Below are 16,888 nucleotides of genomic sequence, written 5' to 3' on the forward strand. Positions count from 1 at the left end.
GTCCCTATATATGTGACTTTGACATATCTCTTGATTTATTTTTCTTACTCAACTCCCTGAAAATACTCAAATTTCTTTTCTTTCAGAGTTCTTAGGGAATGGACCCTAAGAACTCTTCATTCAGGGTAAGTGTGACCATCATTTGTGTCCTTTTAAAAATTTTGCTTTCTGCTGGAAAGGGATGTGAAAAAAGACACTTTTGTTTGTGGTTGTTTTATAATTTTTGGGGGGAAAGAATCACAATGTTTTCAAAATAGCTTGTCTAAAAGGAGACTCAGAAAACTTATCAGCATAAACTGTGCTAGTTTCTATAGAGTAAAATATACAAAGGACAAATACAAAGAAAATAAAGTGCCCAATTGAAGCTTTGTTTTTGAGCAGCCTGATTTGGTGGTCCTAGTCTATTTTTAGAATGTTTCGCATGTCTACCATCTCCCCCTCCTCACACCTGACTTCTCTAATAACCTTTCAATATGGGGTGTGATATGTATTTTAATCTAGGTTCTGATACTCAGCTAAGATATGTATGTGTATTAGCAAATTACCCTGTTCTCTCCATCCCTGTACCTTCCTCTGTAGAATGGGGACAGCAGGCCCCACCTCACAGGGAAAATGGTAGTGATCAGTATTTTTATCCAAGGAAAATTCAGGTCACAAAAGGGGACACTATGACCCAAATAGAGCACTCCCAGATCAGTGGCATAGAAACTAGCCTGTCAGTGTGCCCTTCCTAGAAGCGTCCTCAAAATATGTTGAGTAGGCTGTCCATTGAATCGATGAAAGTTCTGCTTAAACTATTGGCACTAGAGCCGTGACCATCATTTCACTTGCTGAGAAAATAAACTGACAATGATAATTCGTTGTAAGGGTATGTGTAGGGAATGTCACTTAAACACAGGTTTTCTTTTCCCCTGCGATACAAAATGGAAAACAAGCCGTTTCAAAATTCTATTGTGTGTTTGAGATACTGGGAAGGGAATGGCAAATAGCCTTTCCACTTATCTGACTTCTTTGGAGGAAATTATAGAGATTTATTTCCTTGATACAAAAAGCAAGTGCTATTGACCAGTCATTCATCCATAGATATGCTCATCCAGTAGTTTAAGTTTTTTTTTATATCCAGATTTATATTTGTCTGATTCTATTGTAAACCAGTGGAAGTGTTAAGGAAATGTGCTTGTGTGCAGTTGTAGGCTAGAGGAAAGCATCAGGTCTCTGCCTCGACCATTTCCTTTGGCATCTGCTTTTGCTTTCCAAGTGGACCAAGGAACGAGGTGAAGAGAGTAGCTTCTTTTAGGATGAAAGGCCAGGAGGTTGCCCCCCCCCCATCCCCCACTATCATGATCCAAATTCTACCTTGCAAGTTTGGATAGAGCAGAGGATGCACACTGGTGCAGACAGGAGCTGGAGGCACAGAGAATCCAGGGTGGGTGATCCCTTCAGGACCAGTGTTTTGAGTGGTGATACTGGGAGGGTAGAAGGAGGGTGGGTTGGAAAGAGGGAACCGATTACAAGGATCTACATGTGACCTCCTCCCTGGGGGATGGACAATAGAAAAGTGGGTGAAGGGAGACGTTGGACAGGGTAAGATATGACAGAATAATAATTATAAATTATCAAGGGCTCATGAGGGAGAGGGGAGGGAGGGGCAAAAAAGAGAAGACCTGATGCAAAGGGCTTAAGTGGAGAGCAAATGCTTTGAAAATGATGATGGCAATGAATGTACAGATGTGCTTTACACAATTGATGTGTGTATGGATTGTGATAAGTGTTGTATGGGCCCCTAATAAAACATTTTTAAAAAAAGAAAGACCAGGAGGTGGGAGCCCTTGGTGGCTCATTTAACCCAACACCCATATCTGCAATTTTGTTCTCCAAGTTCACCATGAAAGATCTCAAACTCCTTATGGGCCCTGCCGGCTTCCTGAGTGCATCTCGAGTATGGAACGATTAGGATCAGGGCTTACTATAGGGCTATCAGGCCTTCAGCTGTTGACGCTCAGGACACACAGAACCACTGGCAACCCTACAAGAGTGGAAATGATGTTACAAGAGCCGATAGGCAGAGTTGAGGAGCTGCATGTTGATGTACATAATCTCTGGAAGGGTAGGTGTGACCCGTTTTCCAAATGCGGTTGCACCCCTGTGACACAGGTACTGCAGGAAACCGGATGATCTCTTCACATACAGACACTAGCGACCCTAAGAGTTTCTGTGTCTTGGACCAGCCAGGTGAAGGCCAGCAGAGGATTGCGCCACCCGTAGACCGGACATTGTGTGAAGAGAGACTGGACTGCCTTTCATGTTTGAACAGTTCACTGTCAAGGTGATTCTTCAGTAACTATCACTGATTCATTCCGACAAGACATTTGGTACATTGAAATAGGAACCAGTCATCTGGTACTATGATCTTGTCATTTTAGAATATTGCTGAATCCTAGTGACATTTCATTTTGAAATATATTGTTCACTACTAAATATATCATTTTGAAAAGTCCATATGTACAAATTCCTAACATTAGTTACACAAATGTATAAATTATTGTTTACATACAATTTGGTTATTGTATGTTTTCCCCTTTGTAAAAATGTTGCCCATTTAGACGTTTTTATCAAAAATCCAATACTGATTTCAGTTTTTGATTTCCCATCGTGTTAACAGAGTAGAACTTCCCCCATAGGGCATTCGTAGCTGTAATCTAATCTTAACGAAATCCGTCACTAAGCTTCTTCTGTGAGACTACTGGGTAGGATCAAACTGCCACCAACCAGCCTTTTGTCAGAGTAAACCAGCCTCTAACAGCTGCCCGCAGGGCCCGTAGGCACAATGTCCGACTATAATATATAAAACTCATAAAGTCATAAAAGATAGGAGAGAAAGTAAAATAACGGAGTCAGACACATTTAATGGTATTTTATGGTAGCATGCTCACCTCAGGGCAACCAGGTCCACGCAGAGAGAGAGAATATATTTCCAGTTACGGGCATATATACACTTTGGGGGATGTGCAAACCCCCCTAATGATGGAAGGAATAGTACAGTTGGCAATACGTCAATCTAAGGGGGACAAGCTAGGGGTGTACACACAATCGGAAGGGGTGGCACTAAGGGTACATGTGTGACAAGATGGGCTGGCCCTAGATTCAAGATGGCAGCCAAACCTTGGTCCTCCTTGAGTTGACTCGACATTGTCTCTGGGCTCTCCTTCAAGGGAAACAATCCACTGTCCTTATCAGATGGGAGTGGGCCCTACTTAGGGTGGGACAGATTATAGAGTTTGATTGCTCTAGATGCCTAATAACCACCCCCCTCCCTGGAGAAAACTGAGCAGCTGACCTCGGAGTGTACAGTCATTGAATGTGCGTTGCATGGAGGTCCGTGTCGAGAGTGCTGTGTGGGTGCTGAGCACCTTGGACTGTGCTAGGGAAACTGCCTGCCTTTCTGCTACTTGTGTATTTGCCTTACTGTCCCATGCTTGTACAGCACTAGATGGAGGAAGGGCCGGTGTCCCCTCCTCAGCCATTGAGTTGGTTTTGTGTGCAAGGTAATGTCCTATGCCTTAGGGAGCTAAGGAGGGTGTGCACATCACAGCCTTATTGGGGGAGGGAAGAAGGAATTGTCTGACAGACAAGGGAGGAACCATATGATAAGGCTGTGGGAGAATCCTAGTCCAAGAACTAGGGGGATGGATGAGGAAGAGGAGTCTTCATGTGGGAAATCGCTAGCACTTCTGAATGTTTTCTAGGCTGATAAGGAGGTGCCAGTCTAAGCAGCAAAGAAAGGCTCCCTGCTGCCCAGTGCATGTTGATGTGGGTGAGTGTGAGTGAGCTTTTGATGTTGAGGATTGATTATTCTGTTTACTCCAGGTGCTTGTAAGAAAGTGGGATTTCAAATGTGTAGAAATGAAGTCTCCACCCTACCTTGCCCCTTACTGTTCCTAACCATGGGTTTCAAGAGCCCCTCCACTTCCTCTCTAGTAGTTCTTATTTTCTGTTTTGTGTTTTTTGTGTTTTTGTTTTTAATTTTGCTACAAGTTTCAAGAGAGGTCTTATCTGCCAATTACTATCAGTAAAGTAGCTGACATTATGGCAAGTTTTTAAAGTAATCGGAAACTAAATTAAACCAGAACAGATCATATAGCAAAATATGGATTAGGTTTGTAAATTGCTACCAGTGCAATTGTGTGATCGTGAAATCCTAACTTTGTATCATGCAGACAATGCTTTGTCATTGAGCTTGCCTTTTTAATAGGATCTAGAAAATCTCTTGGCAGTTTCTTTGTCACTTTCATGTTGTTACCTATGTGAGTATGTGCCTGAGTGAATGAGGCACCCTGCCCAGTAATGCTGTGTGCTCAAACGTGCCTCGCAGCTCAAGGCCCCTTCTGAGTGTTTGACTGCAAAAAGCAAATGCATTCTCCAGAACTGGAGGCAAGTGTGAATTAGCCAGCTCTCTTCAGTGACATTTGAAATTATTTCTGGGGTGAGAGGTTAGCTTTGTTGTCTCATGGCTTCTTCTATTTATGCATCTTGTTTTTCTTCCTCCACAGGAAGGCTACCTCACAGCCACACAGCCTCCTAAGTTTGTAAACATGCCTTTTTGGCATTGTCTTGGTGGCTACAAAATGTTACTATTTATAAGGATCAGCCCATGTCTTTCACTTGCCTCGGGGTCATCACCTGACATGCAAGTGTTACATCAGGTCCCAGAGCTGAGAATTGAGAGCCCAGTGTGCTCCGCTCCCCAGACGTGCTGCACCAGAGCCCCGGGGGACGACTGGGTTGTGGGACGGGCAAGAAGCAGTATTTCCTTGTTTCTCAGTTAGCCAGCTTCTCATTTGTTCCTGTTTCTTAACTGTGAAAATTGTATGAAAAATATTGTTGAAATAAGTTTGCCATAACTGAGAAGCATATAAAGTAACATGATGAAAACTTGGTTATTAATCTATATATCTGACGGGTGTGGGAAAAAATGGAACCATAACTGTTGCTGGAGGAAACATAAAATAGTATAAGTACTGTGGGAAATCGTTTGCTGTTTTCTTTAAAAGTTCCTGCATATACTCGTGTATAAGCTGAGTTTTCAGCACCTTTTTAATGCAGTTTTTGTGGTAAAAATAGGTGCCTCCACTGCTATTCGGGTCGGCTTATTCTGAAGTATATACAGTAAACATCCAGGGATCCTCTGCCTTCAAATCGGTCCCAGCTCATAAGACCCCTGTAAATCTTTGTAGACACAAAGTGCCTTGTTCCCTCCTGCAGAGTGGCTTGCTCGTTGGCTGCCAACATTTAGCCCACTATACCGTCATAAGAATACCTTCGAACCGGGACCCAGGCTCGCCGCCATCCAGTGGATTCCAACACCTACAGGACACAGTAGTCCTGCCACCGTAGGGCTCCAAGACGGAGTCTTTCACTGCTGACCTTGTGCTCAGCAGCCCAACCCTGCTACCAGGGCTGCCAAGAAAGTGCCTTATGACCAAACATGTTCACCCCTACAAGACTTAAGTATACCAGTGTTCCTTGCTGCATCGTTCATAACAGCCGACAAGTGAAAACACCCTAAATATCTATCAGCTGATGAATGGATAAGCGGAATGTAGTTGAGCTGCAATGGACTGTTACTCAACGGTTCAAAGAAAGTTGCAGTGTATCTGCTAAGTGTATGAACCTTGAGAATACGCTGCATGAAATAAGCCAGCCTCAAATGGAAAATGATTGATGATTGCACTTACGTGAACCATTTAGAACAGGAAATGCATAACGATAAACGTTTATAGTGTTTCTCAGCTGGGGAATGGAAAGAATTCTTACATGAGGGGTTGTAATGCATCAAACTTCATCTGAGTTCAGGAGGAAGACGATCACCATCACCTCAAAATTGAATCTTAAGAAATCAGACATCTCTGACACTCACTGTTCTTCCTGTCCAGCCTTCTCCACTTCTCTTCTAGGTTAAATACATGGTTGCAGGAGCCGCAGAGAGGTCACAGACCTTATTTGGGTTGCATGGTTTGCCAGGGTTACAGGCTGCAACTCAAGATTGGGATCTACTTGGAAGTAAGGAGATACAAGTCAGAACAGTTTATCAATGAGGGCAGCTTCTAAACAGGATAACACTCAGCTTCTTGTACAGCTTGGGACCCAGTAAGTTGTACTTCTTGTACCTCTGCTGTTGGATCTCACGCAGCCTGGCACCTACCCTGCTTGGGCAAGAGTTACAGCTTTACCTACAAATGCCCAAAGGCCAAACATAGGCACTTAGCAGCAAGCCTCCCACTCAATGGCACTTAGCTCGCTCTCCATGGATCAGCAAGCCCATTGCAGCTGCCTTACTCTGGGGCCAGGAAGCCTACCACAGTCACCTTGCACTAGTCTCCTGGTTCTGACTGTCTGCTCCTATCCATCGTTGACTGTTTTTAGGTTGCAGCTTTCTCTGTCTCCTGAGTTTAGCAGGTTCTCTGCTCAGGGACCCTTGGTCCAAAAGACATGCTCCTTCACTCAGGTGCATAACAGTAGTGAGGTCCTCTGTAGGATGCCAACATAGCAACCCTGTAGGTATCCAAGACTCAGTCTTTACAGGAGTAGAAAGTCAACTTTCTCCCACAGAATGGCTGGTGGGTTCAAACTGCTGAACTTGAAGTTAGCAATCCAACTCGTTACCACTTAGCCATCAGGTCTTAGCTCTTACAGACCCAACAAGACAGCAACACTGATCAATCCTCCTGGAAGGAGGCTTTGGTTTAAAGTTCAATACCCATAGAGTTTTAGCTGTCCCATGCTTGTATAGGAAACGGATCTTTCCCTGCAAAGATTTTCACTCGTGCACTGCTATGGAGTTGATTCTGACTCACAGCGACAGGATAGGATAGGATATGGGATAGGGGATAGGATAGGGATAGGCCCCTGTGTGTGAACGCGGCTGCAGCTCTACAGGAATAAAAAGTCTCGTCTTTCTCCTGTGGAGCACTTGGTGATTTCGAACTACTGGCCTTAAAGATGGCAGCCCAATGTGTAATCACTACACACCTGGGTATGTACTTTAATTGAGCAACACTGTCCAATACCTTCCTAAAATGTGGCCTAGCAAACTGCCCTGGCAGAACTTGTAAGCTCAGGGCCAGAGAGGCCACTTACAAAGAGAAACCATTGCACTCCAGGCATTTCTGTTGGGTAGTGTTGACGGTTGCCCTCAGGTGAATGTCAGGAATGTCACTGAACTATGCACTTACGACTAGTGGAAGTAGCAACCAGCAACCATTTGTGTCATTCTGTCATAATGGGACAAAGTGAGGGAGGGTACAGTGATGCTTTAAGGGTTGAATTGGACAAGGAAGTTGATACACAAGATTTGCTTAGCAATATAAATAATAAACTAAAATTGGATATGAAAAACTTTTAAAGATAACCTTTCCTCAGTTAGGAAATGATTTTTTAAAAAAAGTCATGTATAGGTTAGAGCCTGTGAGGAGGCAGTGTGGGGTGCTTCATGTCTGAGCACCTCTGACCACTGCCTTCCGTGTGTGGACAGCAAAGTGCATCAAGCTGCGGCTCCAGCCAGGAGTCATGCGCAGCAGTGGCGAACAAAACTGCAGCCAGCAGAAATCCCTTTCTGCTTCCCAAAGTGGAAGTATTGTGGAACTTAGCAATCGGCAAGGCATACCCCTGCAAGATCTTGCTCCAAGGAAGATTCCAGGGTTCCAGATTAAAGCCTAGGTCCAGGTCTAAATCCAGAAGTTCTCAAAGGCATTATACAAATCTTGGTCCTGTTCCCTTAGTCCTGCAGCTGGTCTTACCACCGAAATCATTGCAGTTGGCACACCAGTCTTCTTGTCTTCTCACGGGTGTCATGTTGGGAATTGGGCAAATCTTGATCCCAACTGTTGCTGTGGAATATTTGCATTGAATTTATACACCACAGAAAGAAATCTAAGAGAAATGTTACCTAAATATGACCCCTTTACGGCTGTTTCTTTTGCATATGACAAGCAGTCTAGGCATGCACCAGGATTGATTTGCCTTGCTTTCAGGCAAGTTATGGCGAGTGCCCGTGGAATGGAGCTTGATGACCGTAGGATCATAATAAAAGGACCACATACCCCGATACCTGGAATTTAGTTGAGGAGACCCACCCATGGCATTTCATACCGTCGGGATTGCTGTAAGAAGAGACGGCCAAGGCTCGGAAGAGCAGAGTTGCTATAGGGGGTGATGCAGAGGAGGTGGCTGGAGAAGCACTCAAGAGGGATCAGATTTACAGGAGGCGGTTCCCTCTCCCTGCTGTAGTCATGCTCCACCCTCCACCAGTACCCTCTGCGCCCTTGTGAGAGCATGGTGGTGAAGACGTCCTGGGACACTGTAGAGTTGGGATATTGTTTGGGGGCAATATTTGTTGTCTTCTGTTTAAAAGTGAACAGTGCTTACCGAAGTTAGATGACGTTTATGATGATGGCTTTTGATGGAATTGAAATGCTGCTTTCATTCTGCATTTGTGTAGTTTGATGCTTTGTTCAAACTTGCTTCCAGAGAAGTATGTGTTGCATGTATTTTGTTACAGCCTAAATTTGACTGCTGAGAAGTTTCTGTTGTATAAAACTCCATTTAAGTGGTTGTTCTCAATCCTAAGGAGAAACCAATGTGATGGATGGTTCCAGGGGCACCCGAGAGAGGGGAGGGAAGGGGAGAGGGAAAGGAAGCGGACAGTCAACAAACCCAGGGACAAGGGAACAAATTCATGGAGAGGAGGGTGTAGACTGCTTGGTGGAGTTTGATCAAGTGCAGTCTATCTGGCCAAGAAGAATTTTTATTGGGGCTCAGCTCTTACAGCTCTTATAACAATCCACACAGCAGTTATATCAAGCATATTTGTACATATGTTGCCATCATCATTTTCTAGGCATTTACTTTCTATTTGAACCCTTAGTATCAGCTCTTTTTTCCCTTCCCTCCCCCCTACCCTTGTGACCCCTTGATAAATTGTAAATTATTATTGTTTTTCATATCTTACACTGTCTACATATATTTGTATGTTAAGTATTAAGGTAGCAGACAGACATTGGCCCTCTACTCAAGTACTCCCTCAACGCAAGAACACTTTGTTCTCATAACCTGGCATTCTATAAAGTTCACCTTTCCGGCAGACATGATCGCTAAAGACAAAATGGGTGCATAAGCAAAAATGGGTGCATAAGCAAATGTGATGAATAAGGCTAATGATGCCCAGCTATCAAAAGATACAGTAGCTGGGGTCTTAAAGACTTGAAGATAAGCAAGTGGCCATTTAGCTGGGAAGCAACAAACCCACATGAAAGAAGCACACCAGCCTGTGTGATCACCAGGTGTCAACAGGATCAGGTTTCAGGCATCAGAAAACCCAAAACAAAAAATATCAATGAGAACGAGGGAGAGCCGAGGAAACCCAAAGCCCATGTGTAGACAGCTGGACATCCTCTCGCAGAAGGGTCACAAGGAAGGCATAAGCCAGTCGGTTCAGTATAGCACCAACGAAACATACAACATTGCTCTAGTTCTTTAATGCTTCTGTCTTCCCCCCCAAGCCCTCCCCCCTCCCCCATCATGACCTTACAAATCTGGCTATACACTGGTACAGATAAGCGCAGACAAATAAACCCCTGGGGAACAATGGTAGTAGAGATATCATGAGGGTGGGGGAGAAAGGGGAAGCAGATCACAATGATCAACGGATAACCCCACCTACCCAGGGTGACAAACAACAGAAACATGGGTGAAGGGAGACAGCAGACAATGTAAGATATGAAAATAATTTATCAAGGATTCATGGGGGTTGGAGGAAAATAAAATTTAACCCGCTGATACTAGGGCTCAAGTAGAAAGAGTTTTGAAAGGATGGTAGCAATATATGTACAAATGTGCTTGACACAAGGGATGTGTGAATTGTAAGAGCCCCCAATAAAATTATTTGAAAGCAAGTAAAAGAGTTTTATTTTTTGAAAAAGGTTTTTCTACTGCATCTAGGGTACTCTGAAGAGCAAAGCCTGTGTTTTTAAAGTGCCACCAAATGGCAAAAGGAGTAACAATTAACAATTTGATTGAACTGTTCAGTGTAAGTTGTCAGTAGTAAAACTAAAGAAAAAAGTACCTGTTTTCCTCCAGTTTGTTGAAAGTACCCTACCTCATATTCTTTCAATGCCTAAAATTGTGCTATTTAATTCTGTGCTGCTAGTTTTAGAACTGTTTCAGCATAACAAATACTTATCTAAATGTAGAGTTGTCTGGCTATATGTGATCGATATTATATATGGCAGGGAATAAGAGTTATATAGTGTATGCCTAAAAATGGCTATTTCTTTAATCTGTTATACTGGGATAATGGTATTTCAACTAGTTATCAGCAAATGACGATAAATTTCCTCTTCAGTTTTATGCTATGTGAAAAAATCATAAGATTTACAGCTGGGAGACAGGAACACTACCTGTGTGATGGATGAGCTGAAGACTTTGTCCATTTGAAAAATGTTATTTTCAGGTCCTTTGCTTACTGACGGAGGCCCAATTCACCCCAATGCTTTGAGAACTGTCTGGCTCAAATGAAAAGAGAAAATGTATTGGTACAGCTCTTTGGTTTACAAAAAAAAATGTCTTGTGGATATTTACTCTTAATTTTTAAAACTGCTGAATGAAGGTAAACAAGAGACCATCTAGCTCAGAAGCAACAAAGCCCACATGGAAGAAGCACACCAGCCTGTGTGATCACAAGGTGTCAAATGGATCAGGTATCAGGCATCATCAGAACAAAAAATCTTACCATAGCGAATGAGCGAGGGAGTGCAGAGTGGAGACCCAAAGCCCATTTGTAGGCCACTGGACATCCCCTTACAGAAGGATCTTGGGGAGGAGACAAGCAGACAGGGTGCGATGTAGCAAAGATAAAAAATACAACTTTCCTCTAGTTCCTAAGTGCTTCCTCTCCCACCCCCCACACTCCCACTGTCATGATCTGAATCCTACCTTGCAAGTCTGACTAGACCAGAGGATGTACACTGGTACAGATGGGAACTGGAAACACAGGGAATCCAGAACAGATGATCCCTTCAGGACCCGTGGTGAGAGTGGTGATACTGGGAGGGTATAGGGAAGGCAGGTTGGAAAGGGGGAACCGATTTCAAGGATCTACATGTGACCTCCCCTCACAGAAAAGTGGGGGAAGGGAGACATGGGACAGAACAAGATATGATAGAATAATAATTTGTAAATTATCAAGGGTTCATGAGGGAGGGGGAATAGGGAGGGAGGGGAAAAAATGACCTGATGCCAGGGGCTTGGGTGGATAGCAAAATGTTTTGAGAATGATGAGGGCAACGAATGTACAAATGAACTTTACACAATTGATGTATGTATGGATTGTAATAGTTGTATGAGTCCCTAATAAAATAATTTTTAAAAAATTATTTCTGAATCATTTTATCTAGCTATTTCCGGCTAAAGGAGCATGATATATAACTCAATATGGTAAAAATGCTATTTAGAATGATTTATTTGAGTACATATAAAATGCTTGCAAATATCAATTCTTTATTTGCCCAAATTAGCCATTTTTTTACTTAAAACTTGTACATGTTAGTCTATTTTCAAGCATTTAATTTCTATACCAATTTTAAAGTATTTCTATGATTATGAAGATAGATTGTAAGATTAGCATGAGACCCTTGAATTCTATATAAATGGAGATGTGCAAATGTATGTTAGCTTTGTACAAAATACATATTTCCATAGATTTTAATGGTATTAAAAACAAACTGCTGAATGGAAATTTTAATACATGGATTATTAACTTCCTATTATAAGTGTTTTGATATCAATATGAAGTTCCATTTAAGAATTTTAAAGGTATATTAGACAATGAATATTAGACAGATGGATAGTTCTGAATAAAACCCTAACATAAAATAACCTGACATTTCTGTTTGAATCCTGAGGTGAGAGAAGATTGCAGTAGGTACTGATTTTGGAATACTTATACCTTTTATGATTTAGTGTTAATGGTTTTTGGTTTTCTTCTTTCTTGTACTGATAAAAAGTTCCAGGTAGAGTTTTTCTTGACAAATGTGTTCTAATTTGTTTTGTTTATAGGTGTTGACTTCAAAATCAAAACTGTAGAGCTAAGGGGAAAGAAAATTAGATTGCAGATCTGGTAAGTGGAAGGAAGCATGTGCACCCCCGAATGTGCTTTATGTGTTTGACATCAATCCATGTGCTTGTCTAATAAAATTAACTCTTCGAGCTGGTTTGCCTCTCCCATTTTCTTTTCCTTTTCTCATTTTAAAAATAAATGGGACAGTACGTTCTTCGAGAGAGCATATATAAGGGAGTCTACTTATTTCATGCTCATGAAGAGTACAAAGAAAAATGCTACTTTAATGTCAACTCCCTGGAAGCCTCTGTTTAAGCTTCTGTTTGCAATCATTTGGCATGCATAGCCAAGCTGTCATTACTGAAATGCAATTGCTCAGTTACTTGTCGCTAGGTCTTTAATGTTATTTTGGGTTATGGTGTCCCGATGTTTGTAACTATGTTGGCTCAGTTTAAAGTCCCATCACCCGTAGGGAAATGCAGGCTCTTCCTCATGGCCCAGGACGATTATGTATGGTTATGAGGCAAGGCTGACCCTTCCAACTCTGTTGCTGATGATTTCCCAATTCATGGTGACTGGAAAATTAGCCCAGCTACCGCTTTCTGAAGGAAGCCACTTTCTCAAATCCTAAATGGAATGCGAGAACAAGCCAGCCCTGTCAAAGCACGGTTCAAGCCTAAGTGTGTTCTGACCGCTCTGAAGGAGGGGCCCCGGGCAGTGTTGGGACGTATGCTGGGCTGGTGGAGGTAGAGGAGAGGGACACAGTGAGGTGTTCTGAGAATGTTGTTTTATTTCCCATGTCACAGATGCATTCAGCTTACTAACTCCTCTTGGCAGGTCGCTCAGTTCTGAGTGTTTGTCCACCATGTGTGTGTGTGCTTTCATCTGCGGTACGTGCTGCTCGTCTGTGACATCACCAGTGCGTGAGTGTTAGTGGCATGTCTCCATTCTTCATCTGTATCCCTGTCTGGGCACACTGCGGCCGAACCAGCCTACTTGCCTGAGGTAATGGCTACATTTGATCACCTGTCACCCTCTAACTCGCCTTATGGATTTGTGCTTGTTTGCTTGTATCCTGATTATGGAAAATTAACATTTTGCCTGAAATACTACTCGAATAACGGAATACATGGTTGAAAAAGCAGCAGACTTTGTACTTTGCTGCCCATTATCTGAAGTCTGAAAATGGCAGCAAAGGCATCCGTGTACCCAACACCTGTCAGTGAAATGCTTTTTGATGAGAGTAATAACAAAAGGTAGCATAGCTAACAGAATGTGTGTGGAGCTGCCTGATACTGTCGTGTAACACAGATATACGTGTGTTGTCCTCTTCAGTACTCATCTTCAGTGTTCCTCTCTGGCAGTAAAATCTGCCTTAGCAAATACGCTTGGCTGCCCTGGTGCCTCCCAGATATGCTGCCCACTCAGATGATTTCATGCGAGGGGCAGTTGATTCTTCCGGACTCTTAACTATAGTACCTTGGACTCTGATCAAGGATGGCCCTGCCTTGCCGGATTCTACTCTGAACCTTATGGTACTTTCAGTATTCTTCTCCAGCATAATTCAAGTGGGTGGATTCTTTGGTCTTCCATTTTCGGTGTACAACGTACATGAATGCAAGGCGAATGAAAACACTATGGCAGCTGACGTGCACCTTAGTCCTCAGAGTAATGTCCTTGTTCTTCAGTACTCTAAAGATGTCTTGTGCAGCAAATTTGCCTAGTGCAGTGTCCTCTTATCTCCTGACTGCTGCTTCTCTGAGCATTGATTGTGGATCCAAGCAGGATAAAATCCTTGCCAGCTTAAACAGTTTCTACATTTATCGTGTTTCCTATTGGTCTAGTAAGGATTTTGATTTTCATTAGCAAGTACTTCGCTTCCTCCTCACTTTGAGCAAGCAAGGTGTGTTAATCTGCATATCTCAGGTTGTTAATAAGCCTTTCTCCAAACCTGATGCCCTATCCTTATTTGTATAACCCAGCTTCTCTGATTATGTTGTCAGCATACAGACTGAACCCTGACATGTACCTTTTCTGATTCTAAACCATGCAGCAACCTGTTAGGATATTATTCCATAATTTGAGTATTCTGGTGGGTTACCTTTCTTTGGAATGGATATGTGTTTGTCTGGGTTAAGTAGAGAAACAAATTCACAGACACTAATGTGTCTAAGAAATAATTTTATATAAAAGAGCAATTGTATATTGAGAAAACAGCCCAGTCCAGATCAAGTCCATAAGTCCAATATTAACCCATGTGTTTAATGCCAACTATAAATTCCTTTATTCCTCTTCAGATTCACACAACACATGCAATGATGTCAAATGCAGGAAGACCACAGGCCAGTGGGTTGAACATCTTGTGGATCCAGTGCAGCGGAAACATCCCAACACTGGTAGAGGTCTCCACGTGGCTCCTCCAGCTCCAGGGCTCTGGCATAGGGAGGAAAACTGGAGCTCCTAGAACCCACACAGACCTCATTGGCTGTGACCTGATTGGCAGAGTAGACTTTACCCTTTCACAAGTTGACAGATTATGTAACTGCCACGGAGTACAAATAAGAATCTCTTCCAGTCAGTTGGCCAAGTAGCCATCTTCCAGATTCTCTAGCATAGATGAGTGAGTGCTTCCAGTGTTTCATCATCTTGGTGAAACATATTAACAGGTGTCCCATCAATTTCTGGAGCCTTATTTGGGCTAATGCTTTCAGTGCAGCTTGAACAAGTTTTTCCCTCAGCACCATTGGTTCTTGCTCATCTGCTTCCTCCTGAAATGTTAAAGTGACTGTATTTGTTCCCTCTTCTTTTGCTGATCCCTGCATCATTCAACATTTTGTCCTTGGAATCTTTGAATATTATAACTTGAGGCTTAATTTTTTCTTGAATTCTTTCAATTTAACATGCTGAGTGAGCATGCTTTTCCTTTCTGGTTTTCTACCTCTAGGTCTTTGCATATGTAATTATAATATTTTACTTTGTCTTCTTAGATGCCTTTTGAAATTTTCTACTCAGCTCTTTGACTTCATCATTTCTTCCATTTGCTTTAGCTACTCTACAATTAAGAGCGACCTCCTGCATCTCCTCTGATATAGACTGTGATCCTTTCTTACTTTCTTGTCTTTTTAGTGATCTTTTGCTTTCTTCATGAATGATGCTCTTGATGTCATCTCATAACTCAGCAGATCTTCTGTCATTAGTATTCAGTGAGTCAAATCTGCTTTTTCAGTATTCTCAAAATTAAGTGGGATAGAATTCAGTTGTATTTTAGCTCTTGTGGACTTACTTGAATTTTCTTCAGCTTCAACCTAAAGTTACATATGAGCAATTGACGGTCTGTTTCAGTCAGCTCCTGGCCTGCTTTTAGCTACTGGTACTGAACTTCTCCATCTTTTCCCACAGATGTAGTTAATTTGATTTTCATGTTTTCCATCTGGAGAAGTCCATGTATGTTGTCGCAGTTTGTTGTTGAAAAGTATTTGCTATAAACAAGTCATTGGCCTTGTAAAATTCTGTCATTCGATTCTCAGCTTCATTTCTAACACCAAGACATATTTTCCTACTAGTGTTCCTTCCCCCCCCCCCCCAGCTTTTGCATTCTAATCACCAATAATTATCAGTGCTGCATCTTGATCGATTTCCAACTGGAGATGTTGGTAGAATTCTTTAATTTCTTCACCTTTACCTTTTGTGCTTGGTGCATAAATTTGAATAATAATTATATTGATTGGATTTTCTTGGAGGCAGATATAATGCTATCACAGACATTGTACTTAAAGAGGAATTTGCAAAGGCTTTTTTGACAATGAATGCAACATTATTCCTCTTGATTGTGTTATTACTTACATAGTAAGCCAGCCATATGATTTTCTGGTTCAAAATGGCCAATACCAGTTCATTGCAGCTCACTAACCCCTAGGCTATCCATCTTTATGTGTTCCGTTCCATTTGTGACAGCTTCCCGTGTTCCTAGATTCATATTTCTTACATTCTAAGCACTGATCATTATCAGAATTTTGCTACTATTTCTCCTCACTTTGAACTGTGCACCATCAGCAAATGAAGATCCCAAAGGCCCCACACCCACAGGCTTTGCCCCCCTCAAGTCACCATGGTCGGCTTCAATCCCAAAAAGAAACTCCTCCCAAGTGCCCTCTGACCCTCAGGACCCAAACTTTGGCACTATCTCCAGCAATGTTTGCTTCCATTCATCAGGCCTTCCGTATCAACAATATTTCCAAGCTATACATAAGGTTTTCATTGGCTGCTTCCTCTATAGTAGGTGGCTGATTCCTTCTTTATTGTCTGTTCGGTCCAGTGCCTCCACTAAAACCTATTCACTTTGCGTGACCTTGCTGGCATTTAAAATCTCAGTTATATCGCTTCAGCATCACAGCAACACCTAAACCAGCGCAGTACGGCCAACTGACAGACTAGTGGTGGTATTTTAGAAGATCTTTTAAAAAATCTTAAAATTCTTTCCTCATTGTTCATCCATTTTGTAAAGTGGATTGATATTAGAGTCAGGGGCTTAATTCTTACTGCTTTTCTATGTCCTTGAGTCAATTCTGATTCATATCATTCCCTCTCTCCTTTGCTCCTGTCGAGTTGATACCGACTCTTAGCAATCCTATAGGACAGGGTAGAACTGCCTCTGAGTTTCCAAGGCTGTGCCTGTTTACAGGAGTAGAACTGCTGACCTTTTAGATCGCAGCCCCATGTTGCAGAATAGAACTTCCCTGGAGGGTATCCCAGTCTGTAACCGTCACAGGAGCAGAA

The 16,888-nt window shown here is 42.3% G+C and overlaps 1 protein-coding gene across 1 annotated transcript in view; it reads left to right on the forward strand.

Annotated features, from left to right (window-relative positions):
• Window positions 1–16,888, forward strand: part of RAB12 (RAB12, member RAS oncogene family) — a 43,358-nt gene that overhangs the window by 12,318 nt on the left and 14,152 nt on the right. The window contains exon 2 of the mRNA XM_075532671.1: window positions 12,112–12,172. Within this exon, the coding sequence (XP_075388786.1) occupies window positions 12,112–12,172 (61 nt within the window). The remainder of the gene's footprint in view (window positions 1–12,111; window positions 12,173–16,888) is intronic.

This window comes from Tenrec ecaudatus, chromosome 15 (assembly GCF_050624435.1).
Source record: "Tenrec ecaudatus isolate mTenEca1 chromosome 15, mTenEca1.hap1, whole genome shotgun sequence".
In the NCBI taxonomy this organism is placed as follows: Eukaryota; Metazoa; Chordata; class Mammalia; order Afrosoricida; family Tenrecidae; genus Tenrec; species Tenrec ecaudatus.